At 37.6% G+C, this 12200-nt stretch overlaps 1 protein-coding gene across 3 annotated transcripts in view; it reads left to right on the top strand.

Moving 5' to 3' along the window:
• LOC116309297 (heparan sulfate glucosamine 3-O-sulfotransferase 5) overlaps positions 1 to 12200 on the top strand; it is a 100906-nt gene that overhangs the window by 86463 nt on the left and 2243 nt on the right. For all 3 annotated transcript variants that reach the window (XM_031725867.2, XM_039598583.1, XM_039598582.1), the window contains one exon: positions 11142 to 11283. In XM_031725867.2, the coding sequence (XP_031581727.1) occupies positions 11177 to 11283 (107 nt within the window). In that variant the 5' untranslated portion in view covers positions 11142 to 11176. The remainder of the gene's footprint in view (positions 1 to 11141; positions 11284 to 12200) is intronic.

Here is a 12200-nt window from a genome sequence, read left to right as displayed (position 1 = left end):
GATTTGTCCTAGCTAGGTTAAGTGAAATACATGTGAACTGCTCTGAAATTTACTTCTGGTAATTTTCTAAGTATTAGCATAAAGTAACTACTCAGTGAGCCCACTCAATTAACATAATTTATTATTGTAAATTCATTTCAATTTTACCAAAGTATTTGAGAACTGGATGGCTGCTTCATGTTGCCACCCTTACAGATCCAGATTGTCAAACAAGAAATTAATTTTATAGTACGGGGAATTGGCTGATGGAAAACCAGAGGGGAGTATGGATGTGCAGCTACCTTTAGATAGTATTTTTTTTTTTAACATCAGTGGTAAACTTATGCATTTGTGGTTCTCAAAAATGATAAACGGAATTACTTCTTTACACTTTTGTGTAGAAATGTTAACTATGTGAGTTAAGTAATAAAATGCTTAAAAGGTTTTTTAAAAAATGCGGGAAAGTAAAAGTACTGCTTTGTTTTCCCAATAGAAATAGGGCTTTCCCAATAATACAGTACCATTTAACAACACCACTCTGGTCTGTCCTGACATCTGTGGACACTGTAAATAAATTGCACATCAGCTGAGGAGTATTCCTGTCTCCAAGTATGCTTCCTCCATTCCATTAAAAATGGTCTTGGAGAACCAGTTGTTGCTGCCCATTAATTTGGGAAGGGTTATGTGGCCATTTTCAAAAGTCCATCATTCTACAGTGAGAAAGATTATTCACAAGGGGAAGACATTCAAGACATTTGCCAATTTTTACAGGTATGGATATCCCAGCAAATTCCCCCCAAGGTCAGACCATGCAGTGCTCAGAGAAAATGCAAACAATCCAAGATCAACATTTCAGATTCTATAGAGTTCAGTTTGCATGTTAAATGACAGGAGAATTAGAAAATTTAAAAAACAAATATTTAAAGCTATAAAGGTTATTACTGAATGCTATTGCTGCTAAAGGTGGTTCTACAAGCTCCTAAGTTATGAAGCGTAGTTTTTCACACATCACTTCTGTATTTTGGCTTAGTGTCTGTTAAATAAATAATAACGTGGTGTAATATGTCATGTTTGGTTGTCCGTCTGGTTGTGTTTAAATATTTTAAGATCGAAGAAGAACCAGACGACGTTTTAGTATTTCCTGATACAGAAAACTTTGGAAATGAAATGTAGTGGGTTGTCTTTTTACTATGACTGTAAGTGGGACTGATACCATACTTATTTATCACTATTGTTTTTAGACTGATACTGAACTCAGCTACAACAAAAACAGAGGGGGTTTTTATGTACAGTTAAGCCCAAAATTATTCATACCCCTGGCAAATTTTGACTTAAAGTTACTTTTATTCAACTAGCAAGTTATTTTTTGACTGGAAATGACACAGGCGTCTCACAAAGATAATAAGATGATGTACAAGACGCATCATTGTGGAAAAAAATATTTCTCAGCTTTTATTTACATTTGAGCAAAAGTATCATGTCCAGAATTATTCATACCCTTTACAAACTGTCACAGTCTCTGGGAAAATCCAAAGTTCCATACCATTCCAAATAGTCAAAGCTGTTCTAAAGCATCCCAATTACCCTGATTAATTGGAAATAGCTGTTTTGATCAACTCAACAGGTGAAAAACAGCAGCTCTCTGCAGGTGGTCTGTGGACAGTCATGGCTAAGACAAAGGAACTCAGTGAGGACCTGCAGCTGTGCATTGTGGCTGCTCACAAGTGAGGAATGGGCTACAAGGCCATATCCAAATGTTTTCAAGTTCCAGTGGCCACAGTGCAAAGTATTATTAAAAATACAAGATGTTCCGCACTGTGGAAAATCTCAGAGGACGTTGTCGGAAGCCAAAAGTGAAACCTGTGCTGGCCAGGAGAATAGTGAGAGAGGTGAAAAAGAATCCAAGGATCACCACCAAGGCCATTCTGGTGAATCTGGGCTCTGCTGGTGGCAATGTCTCAAGCCAGACAGTCCAACGGACACTGTTGGGTTCCACGGATGCAGACCAAGGAAAACGCCACTTCTCCAGGCACTTCTAAGGCATGCAAAAGCTCATTTGGCCTTTGCAAATGCTCATCTGGACAAAGAAGAAGGTTTCTGGTCTTCAGTGTTATGGTCAGATGAAACAAAAATTGAATTATTTGGTCACAATGATGTTGCCTTCATTTGGCATAAAATGGAGAAGCCTTCAACCCAAAGAACACCATCCCCACTGTCAAACATGGTGGTGGGAACCTAATGCTTTGGGGTGTTTTTAGCCAATGGACCAGGGAACCTAATCACAGTAAACAGCACCATGAAAAAAGAGCAATACATGAAGATTCTCAACAACAACATCAGGCAGTCTGCAGAAAAACTTGGCCTTGGGAACCAGTGGACATTTTAGCACGACAATAACCCAAAACATACAGCAAAAGTGGTGAAGAAATGGTTAGCAGACAACACCAGTAACGTTTTGCAGTGGCCTAGCCAGAGTCCTGACTTGAATCAATTGAGAATCTGTGGAGGAGCTAAAGATCAGGGTGATGGCAAGAAGACCCTCCAACCTGAAAGATTTGGAGCTCATTGCTAAAGATGAATGGGCAAAAATGCCTGTGGAGACATGCAAAAAGCTGGTCTGCAATTATAGGAAGCGTTTGATTGCTGTAATAGCCAATAAAGGCTTTTTTCTATTGATTATTGAGAAGGGTATGAATAATTCTGGACATGATACTTTTGCTAAAATATAAATAAAACCTGAGAAATATTTTTTCCACAATGATGCCTCTTGTACATCGTCTTATTATCTTTGGGGAGACACCTGTGTCATTTCTGCTCAAAAAAGAACTTGCATATTGAACAAAAGTAACTTTAAGTCAAAATTCGGCAGGGGTATGAATAATTATGGGCTTAACTGTAGATGAGGATAGCAAACGAAAAAAATTATTGGAAAAGGTTTTTATACCTTGGACATGAAAATAGTCCCACTGTTTGTCAAGTAACTAATGTCCTCTCCATCTAGCTACACAGTCCTTTCCCCTGTTAAAACAACAAAATAAAAGGGTAGAACCTCAGTGTATTATGTAAAGTGGAGAAAATGACATTGACTTGATAGATCTTAGCACGTCCCCATGAATACTCTTCCATCATACCATCCAGCTGTAATTGCTGCTGCCATCCTTCTGAGTCAGTCTCAGAGCCCCACAGTTTGTAGTTAATGTGTGAGACAGGTACACTAAAGGGAGTGCTGTTCTTCACCTAACAGGAGTGTTTTCAGTAATACAAAGAATAAACAGAAAAGGAAGGATTCTAATAAGAGCTCAGCTGCTGTGATCTATTTTTACGATTGCCTTTGTGTGCTCCTGCAAAAATGAGAACAGTGTGCAGAATATTAGCACAGCACAGCATAGGACCTTTATAAGTAAGCACGTTTTTTTTTGTTGTTGTTGTTGTTTTGCTTTTTCTGCAATGACATCCTAAATAGGCACTTTTTTTAATTCCACATTCTGGTATTTGGAAATTAATTATACTTGTTATCTGGGCTGTAAACAGCAATACTCTTCAGTGTTTTAATTAAACAAAAACAGGCCAGTCAGCATTCTTCTAATCGCTCAGTGTACGTGTGTATTTTTTAAGGGTTTACTATTAGAGTTTCTTCAGCCTCTTAGGGTCAGGGTTAGTGCAGTAATGCTGTGAGCTCATGCATGATGGATCACTAATGACACATGTCAGTCAAAACAGTGAAGAGCTGAAGAAAAGGCACAGTCCATGGAAGATTTCGCAGGAAAGCAGGGTGATCAGAGTGAAAAAAGTGATAGAGGATGGTGATCTGTTCAGACTAGATGTTTGCCATCTCCGTCCCCATGAATAACACATCTTTCAGCTAGCAGTCTTTTTAATTGCCACAAGAATTGTATTTATATGCTTCAACAGACAGTAAAAATGCAATAGTACAAGGGTTTGAACTGAGTTATTAAATTAGTGCCTTTTAGAGATAAAAAGATAATAGAAAAATTAAAACTGATTTTCCTTTAATTTTTTTCCAGAATACTTTTGGCAGAAGTGTTAAGTTTAGATTCACATCTCCATAAAAAAAATGGAAATTTAATAACAGCAAGTCTGTGAGTGTCACGGTTCTGGGTCATTTTGACCCAGCATTTTCTGTTTTGTTTTTTTTTATTTTATTTACTGTTTTATGATTTAGGCTCTGTTTCTTTAGTTGTGCTATTTTTGATTAATATTATTATTATTATTCCTTGTTTTATTCAATTGTTTCTTGTTTCCTGTTTTAATTTGAAGGTCCATGTCTTACGTCAGTGTATTCAGTTTTACTTCCCTGTCTCGTTAGCCTAATTTCTCCCAGCTGTGTCTCCCTCCTGTTTCCCATTCCCTGATTACTCCCTTGTGTACATGAACCCTGTGTTTTCCTTTGCTCTGTGTTACGTTGTACCCTCTACATGCTGTGTGTTTGTCGTGTTCCAGTGGCCCAGCGGTCCAGCTCCTCTGTTCAGAGTTTTTGTGCTGCTTTTTATGAATCTTATTTTGATGGGGTTTTTTCCAGCAACAAAGCTGCGCTTTGAGTTTAACCTCCCTGTTTGAGGCCTGCTCTTGGGTCCACTTTTCCTGCCTGCCTGCCACACAGCCTATCATGACCGTGAGGCCAAATGCTTACAACATGTGATGAAAATAAATTCTACTTCTTAAGTAGATATTAACACTCTGTTGTGCACACAAACAAATAGTTATATTATACTTCTTTGAAGATACAAGCATGGTCGGTGCACTGTAGCATTGTGTCTCCAAGGATGAGTTTGCTGGCATGTATTAAAATATTAATAAATGCATTGCTCAATTCTTTAATGCAACAATCATCAGCTGGATCTCCATGTAGTTCCATATTTTTATGGACAGACACTATTTCCACTTTCCTGTGGTGTGCTCAGTATGGCAGCACATCAGTTCTGGTTTTTGTTGGTGTGGACCTTGAGCTTGCAGTAATTTTTCTTACCACATGAAAAAAATGTTGTTGCAAGCTACAATCCAAGTCGGCAAAGTTGTCTGCAAGAATGAATGTATGTGAGGTTCCCACCTATATTTAAGGCTTCAGTGTTCCCGCCTCTAATTCAGTTTGAATGGGTCTCAGTTATGGAAACATTGCTTCATTTTGCCTGTGCTGCTTAAGGCCTCTGTAACACTAGAAGAAAAGTAGGAGAGCAACCTCTTTGCAACAAAGAAAAAAATTAATGATTGCATTGAATTTTTTAATGTCTGTGACCGACTGCAAGCAGTGACAGTGAACAACTGGTCACACAGAGGTTGAGGGTGCCATATGCACCTCCTCCCATGGGAGATGACCTGTCTTGGTCAAACAAGGACTGACTGCAACCACTCTCAAAGGGCCATCAAATTTACACAGACACGTGGCATGTTATAATCAGAGTCCGTCTGCATTGATGAGTCCAATCAAATAATGAAACTCAAAAACCTTGTGGCAATCAGTTCTTAGTAAACTGTGCTAAATTTAACAATGAAAAGCAGGTCTTATTTTACACCTAATATCTGAATGATAGTGGCCGCTAGGAAAATTTATTTGGAAAGAGAGGTGGAGATGTTGTCAGAACAAGTGCATAACTGGCACAACTGGCACATCCACACTGGATGGATCAAATCAGCGAGTGTAGTGTTATTTCACAGTGTTTAGAGCTGAGCCCCACATTTTTCTACTTTGCAAAAAAACTGGGATTCTACTGAAATAGAAGAACAACAGGACAGAGCTGAATTTAACAGAGCACTAGAGGGAAGACTGTACACAATGAAATCTCTTCCTGACTTTTCCCAGCAGTGCACACACAGAACAACATTCATGCTTCTTTTTCCTTTTACTTCCCTTGATAGGCTCTATTACAAAACATATCTGTAAAAAATATATATATTAATGGGACTATGTTGGTACATTAGACTAATGCTTGAATCCTATAATTTGTTAGAATTAGGATTAGTTAATATGTGCAGTACTCTCAGTCTCTTTCCTTTCTCTTCAGATCCTGACAATTGGACACAACACCAAAGGTTTAACCTGCCGGAGTTAAATCAACCATTTAACTATATTTCCTATTTGACCATCTGTGCCGCTTCAGTGTTTAATACAAAATGAGGTCAAAATGCATCAGTACAACATGCTGTCAGTTTAAAGAAAGGATAAATATACACTGTAGTAAAAACCAGCCTACTTTTATGACAGATTTTTTTTTTCTGCTTCCCTCCAGCGTGCGCTCGTGGGGGGTTGCAGTTTGTTTGTCTTTTTAATTTTTTTTACCCACATATGTAAAATACCATTACATATGTGAAAAGCTGCAAACTACAAAGAGCTAAAGTGAAAATGAATTTTAAAAACAATCAAATGTTTCCATTGCAGCCACCACCTCTACTTTTTATGCTGTATTTTTAATCATTGATTATTTTTTTGATGAACTCTCATTGTCTTCCCATCTTTACCCGTTTTACTTGTCAAGCAATCAGCATTTGACTGACACATACAGTTGGACCCTGACACAAATTATTTTTTTACCTGTTTACTGGAACATATAATAATTATAGTTATATTTAGACATGGAGAACGTGTAGACTCCCTGAAAAGCCTTCACACATCCATTCATTCTCTTCTGCTTATCCCTGTCAGGGTTGTGAGGGGTGTGTAGCAGTTCATTATCTGAACTGCTACACGCTGTTTCAGAAAGAACCACTAATTATTTAGAAATCAATTTGCTCTGCTTATGGTAGAGTGCTGGTCATGAATTAAATAAACTAGCTCCAACTGTTTGTTGATGAATGTAAAATTATATATAATTTATTTATAAATTTGCCCCACCTGTGGCTGAGAGAGTCACATCTAATGTGGGGATTCTGCATGGTCTACTGCAGAATCTGTGTGTTGATGCACCAACGTGTGTTTGACGAAATCAACTGACTGTGAGTGTCTCAGGCCTGGTTTCTGGTCTTTGAAAGGCAACGAGATTATAAGTTGATTATAAGCTTTAATTTTGGTTGTGCCACTGTCTCCAACCTAATAAGATTATATCCTTAGGTGAAGAACTGAGAAAAGTTGAGCTTTGAAAGTGTCAGCCAGTTGCATTGCATTTATTCAGATACTACAGCTGGAATGCTAACCAATAAGCACCCAGTTTGAAAAAACCCAAGATGGAGGTGATTGCTTGTATAGCCACTCATTCGACATCACAGTAAAGTAAGTGAATTTCACTTGTATATCATTTTAGTTTCATCAGTGTTTACTTACACATCATTTCAGGACTTGATGATGGGCATGACTGAAGTTTAGTGGTTGATGAGATTTGATTGGTAACAGCTATGTTGGAGCATTTGAAGAAATGTGATTTTATTGGCTGGAATTTGAAGAGTTAATCTTTGAAGCTATGGATCGGCAGTTTACTTCACCAATGCGAGTTCTCAGCTTGCTTGTAGACATAGAAGATTAGGACTGACTAAATTCTCAGAGTGTTTCTACCATCAGTCTGAAATGCGGGGTTTTTATGGCTGGTGTAGCATTTCCTTTAGAATGTAATTAGCACATTTTTGATATAAAAGACAAATAATACAGATTTTTCTGACCAACAATATGTCAAATTGCTAGAGTTGCTAAATCTTATTATAAAATAAAATTTGATTTTGTTTTCCAATCAGAGACCTTGTTTAAGATTCCTACAGGGAGAACCCCCAACCCTTTCTACTGTTAACGACAATGCAAATCAAATTACAATATCTATAGATAAGTTTTCATTTTCATTGTTGAACAATATATGATATACAGTGGTCCCTCGTTTATTGCGGGAGTTACGTTCTAAAAATAGCCTGCAATAGGTGAAATCCCCAAAGTAGCAAGCTTTATTTTTTACAATTATTATAGATGTTTTAAAGCTGTAAAATCCCTCACTACACACTTTATACACTTTTCTCAGACAGGCATGAATATTTTCACACTTTTCTCTCTCGTTTAAACACTCTCAAAGTTCAAACCTTCGTAGGAAAATAAGTCCAGTATTATAGAATGAAACCAAAAATCAAACCCTTTTTCAGGTCCAGAACATGGGAATAGAGCAGCTTCGAGAGAATTCAACATTAATGAATCAATGGTACGGAAGTAGAGGAAGTAACAAGAATGAGTTGAGTAAAGTTTGCCTTATCTGACTGTTTTGTTTCGCTTAATGCACCTTATGGTCCGAAAAATATGGTAACTTCTACCTTCCCTTAGCATGTCCAGAAGTCCAACTGGTTAGCATCTTCCTCTGCCTTTTGGGTGTTACCGCAGGTGCCTTTGACAGTGCAAAACATTTCATCTACATTGTTGTGTTTGTTGGGGAGAAAATTTACAAACATACAGTACAGCACTTTAGAGTCACACTGCTAGCGATCGAAGATTTATGTAAATTTGACAAGCTGTAGCATTCTGTACTGTACAGGAGACACGGCACGGAGGAGATTGATTGACAATGGTCTACAGCCGATCAGGACGCAGAACACAATGTGCTGTAACAAAAAAAAAAAAAAAAAAAACAAGCATGCAGAATTGCACCCAGAAAAAAAAAAAAAATCCGCAAAAAAGCAAGGCCGCGAAAGGTGAACCATGTTATAGCGAGGGACCACTGTATATGAAGAATTATTATAAAAAATATTTTTAAAAATTCTCTCTGTAGCTGTAGGTTAGGTCCAGATACCTAGAGCTACCAGTGTTCAGGATGTAACTCAGTGACAGAAAGCTGTGTATTCTTATCAATAAATCATAAAGAACTTGCAGTAACTGATGTTCTCTATTTATTACTACAATGTAGTATCAGGTAAGAGCTTCTAAATGTTTTTGCAAGTCAAAAGACCTACACTCCAACAGTTTGGACCTTATATTTAATGGGTTTGATTTTTTTTAGTGTTTAGAACAAGCTCATTTGACCTTAGCTAAATATTCTAGCTTTCAGACATGCGCTTATCAGACAAGTGTAGCTTTTGAGCAGGGTGACCATTTTCATTAGCTTTTGGATTATTGGACAAAATATTCTCTGTGGGAAGTAAATATTTTTTATACTTGCATGTTTTATTCAGTGAGATAATATCGACACACTTTCATCCCTTTCATGATTTTTAAAGTGCAGTTGCAAACATTAAAACACTTCCTGAATTCCATAGTCTCGTTTTGCTCTGTGTTACCAATGTGTAAATGATTTTAATACTTGAAACTGTATTTAATCTGTTTTGGGGAAATTAATTCAAATCAAAATGCAAGTATAGACGAGACAATAAAGTCTGTAACCATAACTCTACAACCATGCAAAAAGAAAAATTACACAGTGTTGCGGTCCTGGGTCAGTGACCCAGTGTTTTGTATTTTGAAATTATTGTGTAGTCTTCTTCTTACACTCTTCTTTGACAGGATGAAACCGCCAAACTATTCTCAGAGAGAAAGTATCTGACTCAAAAGTAGAAGAAAGAAAAAACAAGCACTGAGAAAAAATAAAAGCTGGTCCGGTTAGTGAAGCCATTAACTACAGAGCAAAAAAGGAGGGTGGGGAAACAGAAACCTCTGAGTGTACTGAATGCAGATGGGCTGAAATGTTGTTATTATACACAAATAATAGATAAGAGGCTCATTTTAAATCAGTTTATAGTACAAGGGAAAAAAAATCACCTTGATAATATAATCTCAGTTCTTGTTGTTTTGTTTTTTTTACAAATTACACAATCTGAATTGTGGATTGCTTGGCACTTGGAATGATCTGTCTTTGCACTAAAAAGTATTAAACTGACTTTTTTCCCCCTTCATTGGAATTGACTGACGTCCCACTTGTTTTAGTGATACAGGCTGTAATGAAAAACATTTCTTTTCTAAATGGGACTCCACAGCCACAGGGCTGGCCCCTGGCTAAGTGGCTTTATTCTCCTGCTTTGTCAGACTGATGAAATTGCAGTTGTTTTGCAGGTCTCCATTCAGAAGTCACTACGAGGCATTATGAGCAAAATGTTTTCCAGTCATAGAGGGGTCAAAAGCCATCCGTATTTATTTATGAGGCACTGGAGGACCGCTCTGTCGCGAATGCTGGCCTGTTTTAAGGGCTGGATTAGACTGCACTTTCAGAGGCCCCTTTTTAACAGTGCCTCTGCCTTCTGTATTGAACTGCTATTTCATAATGTAATTTACCTGCTCATGCTGTGCAAAGATTGCAGATGCACAAAGGGTTCAGACACTGAGAGCGAAACAGAAATGGCAGTGAGACCAGTGCTTCTGCACTCCACTGAAAGGATGGAGTGCCCTCTCTTGGCTGAATATGAGATTTTTTTTCAATTTTGAAGGTCAACAGTACAATATGCATCACCATAATGTGACTAAGCTTTTGGGGGGATTTTTTTCTCAACTTCTCTTTGAATGTTTTTACAAATACAGATATGATGTTTAGTTTTAAAGTGAGGACAGACATTAAGGACACTAAGAAGCTAAGAAACATCATTTATTTATTGAGACAGTTGAAATAAAACAGTCACAGTTTCTTAATAAATTCATTATGTAACAGTCGGGATGCAATTATTAAACATTGTTAATTAACAATGGGTCAATTTACAACATGATCGAAAAGCTGAGTTCAGTCATGTGAATTTGTCATTGTAACACATAGAAGGCTCTCCAGGGCTGCTTCTTGGCTTCTCATCAAGCAATAGAAAAACCTTAACAGCAGTGTAGTGTTGCTGAAAAGCTATTTAGACCTCAGGGTAGCTGCAGGACTGGCAGTTATCTGCAGGTTATTCAACAGAAGGACTTCTTTCAGAATATTCACCATCATGTGGTCGTTCTCAAGAAGTATCGATTAATGAACTGAAACTTGTACATACAGAATTGTTCATTTGGAATGCTGAAGACAATTTTTTAAAACCATAGCAGTAACTGATCTTTCTCAGCATGCCAGTGTATTCCATTAAATCAGATTCTCAGCTTGTCTGAAATAAATAAATAAATGTAACAAAGTGGTGGTTGGGCAAGCCTTTCCTTTAATGGCAATGCAGCACTTTTCAGCCTTATGTGAGCGCGGCTTAATCACTTGTAAGACTTGAGTGAGTGTGTGTTAATAAACATTAGGCTGTCTCTCTTCCCTCGGTGATTAGTGGTTTATGTGCTTGGCTCTCTGCAGGCTGAAGTCACAGTCCTGAAGATTGATGGAGGGCCATGCTATTCAAACAGCAGGCATTGCTGAGACAGAAGCTCTTCGTTTTGGGCAGCCTTGCTATCGGAAGTGTCCTCTATCTCGTGGCCAGGGTTGGGACTTTGGATAGGTAAGTCATGGCGGGTATATTTTAAAACATACATTGCCTTAATTTAAAGTTGCATTGCATTACACTTGCATTACAAGCTTCAGTGTCCTATACTTTTTAAACCAATCACAGTGTATTCCAGAAACATTTCTCTACTTTATAAAATCTTGAATTTATGCATTCATAGACATGCAACTTGGCAATATCTAGTTTTGACAGGTACACATTTAAATCATTTGTGAAGTTCTGACTGAGGCAGATTTTTCTGCTTTACATTAAATGAGAGAAATTCTTCCTGAAAGACTAAACTTTGGGCAACATTTCCCCAGAGAAGGAGGCGTAACTGCTATTTACTTAGAAAGACAGAAAAGAGAAAACCTTTTAACAGTTTCAGATGAAAATACAATTCTTTTCCCCATCAATATTAAAAACAATGACCTGGAGCCAATTGACTTCTCTGATATGCTCAGTCTAATCTGTGCAACCTTGTTATGCTTTTGCATATGTACTGGACTTTTACCATCTACTGCGGTTTTTATTTCTCGAGGTGAAATTTTTCCGCTAATAGGTGCCATCAGTTATTATGAAAACAAACAAGTCGTATTTCTGGTATATGCACTGCTGTAGTCATCTTCATTGACTAAAATGTGGTGCTCGCAATTTTGCGTGTTGAAAAGGTGGTGTGGTGTGAGGACTTGGGTATGCATAAGAGAAATAGCATTCCAAAGAAATGAATACCATAGTTGATGAGGAACTAACCATGAACCAGTTGAGGGATCTGTTAGACACAGACTGTAACTAAAATATGAATGCAGCGTTCAAGTCCAAAAAGTGGAGACAGTTTCTTAAACCTGCAATCTTATAATGGCCAGCAGGGGGCAGCAGCTTTGGCAGTTTATGGCTGTTTGTGGTTACTACTCGGTGACTGATAAATCACT

Source organism: Oreochromis aureus, linkage group 15, assembly GCF_013358895.1.
Source record: "Oreochromis aureus strain Israel breed Guangdong linkage group 15, ZZ_aureus, whole genome shotgun sequence".
NCBI classification, from domain to species: Eukaryota; Metazoa; Chordata; class Actinopteri; order Cichliformes; family Cichlidae; genus Oreochromis; species Oreochromis aureus.
This window is presented reverse-complemented; position numbering and strand designations above follow the sequence as displayed.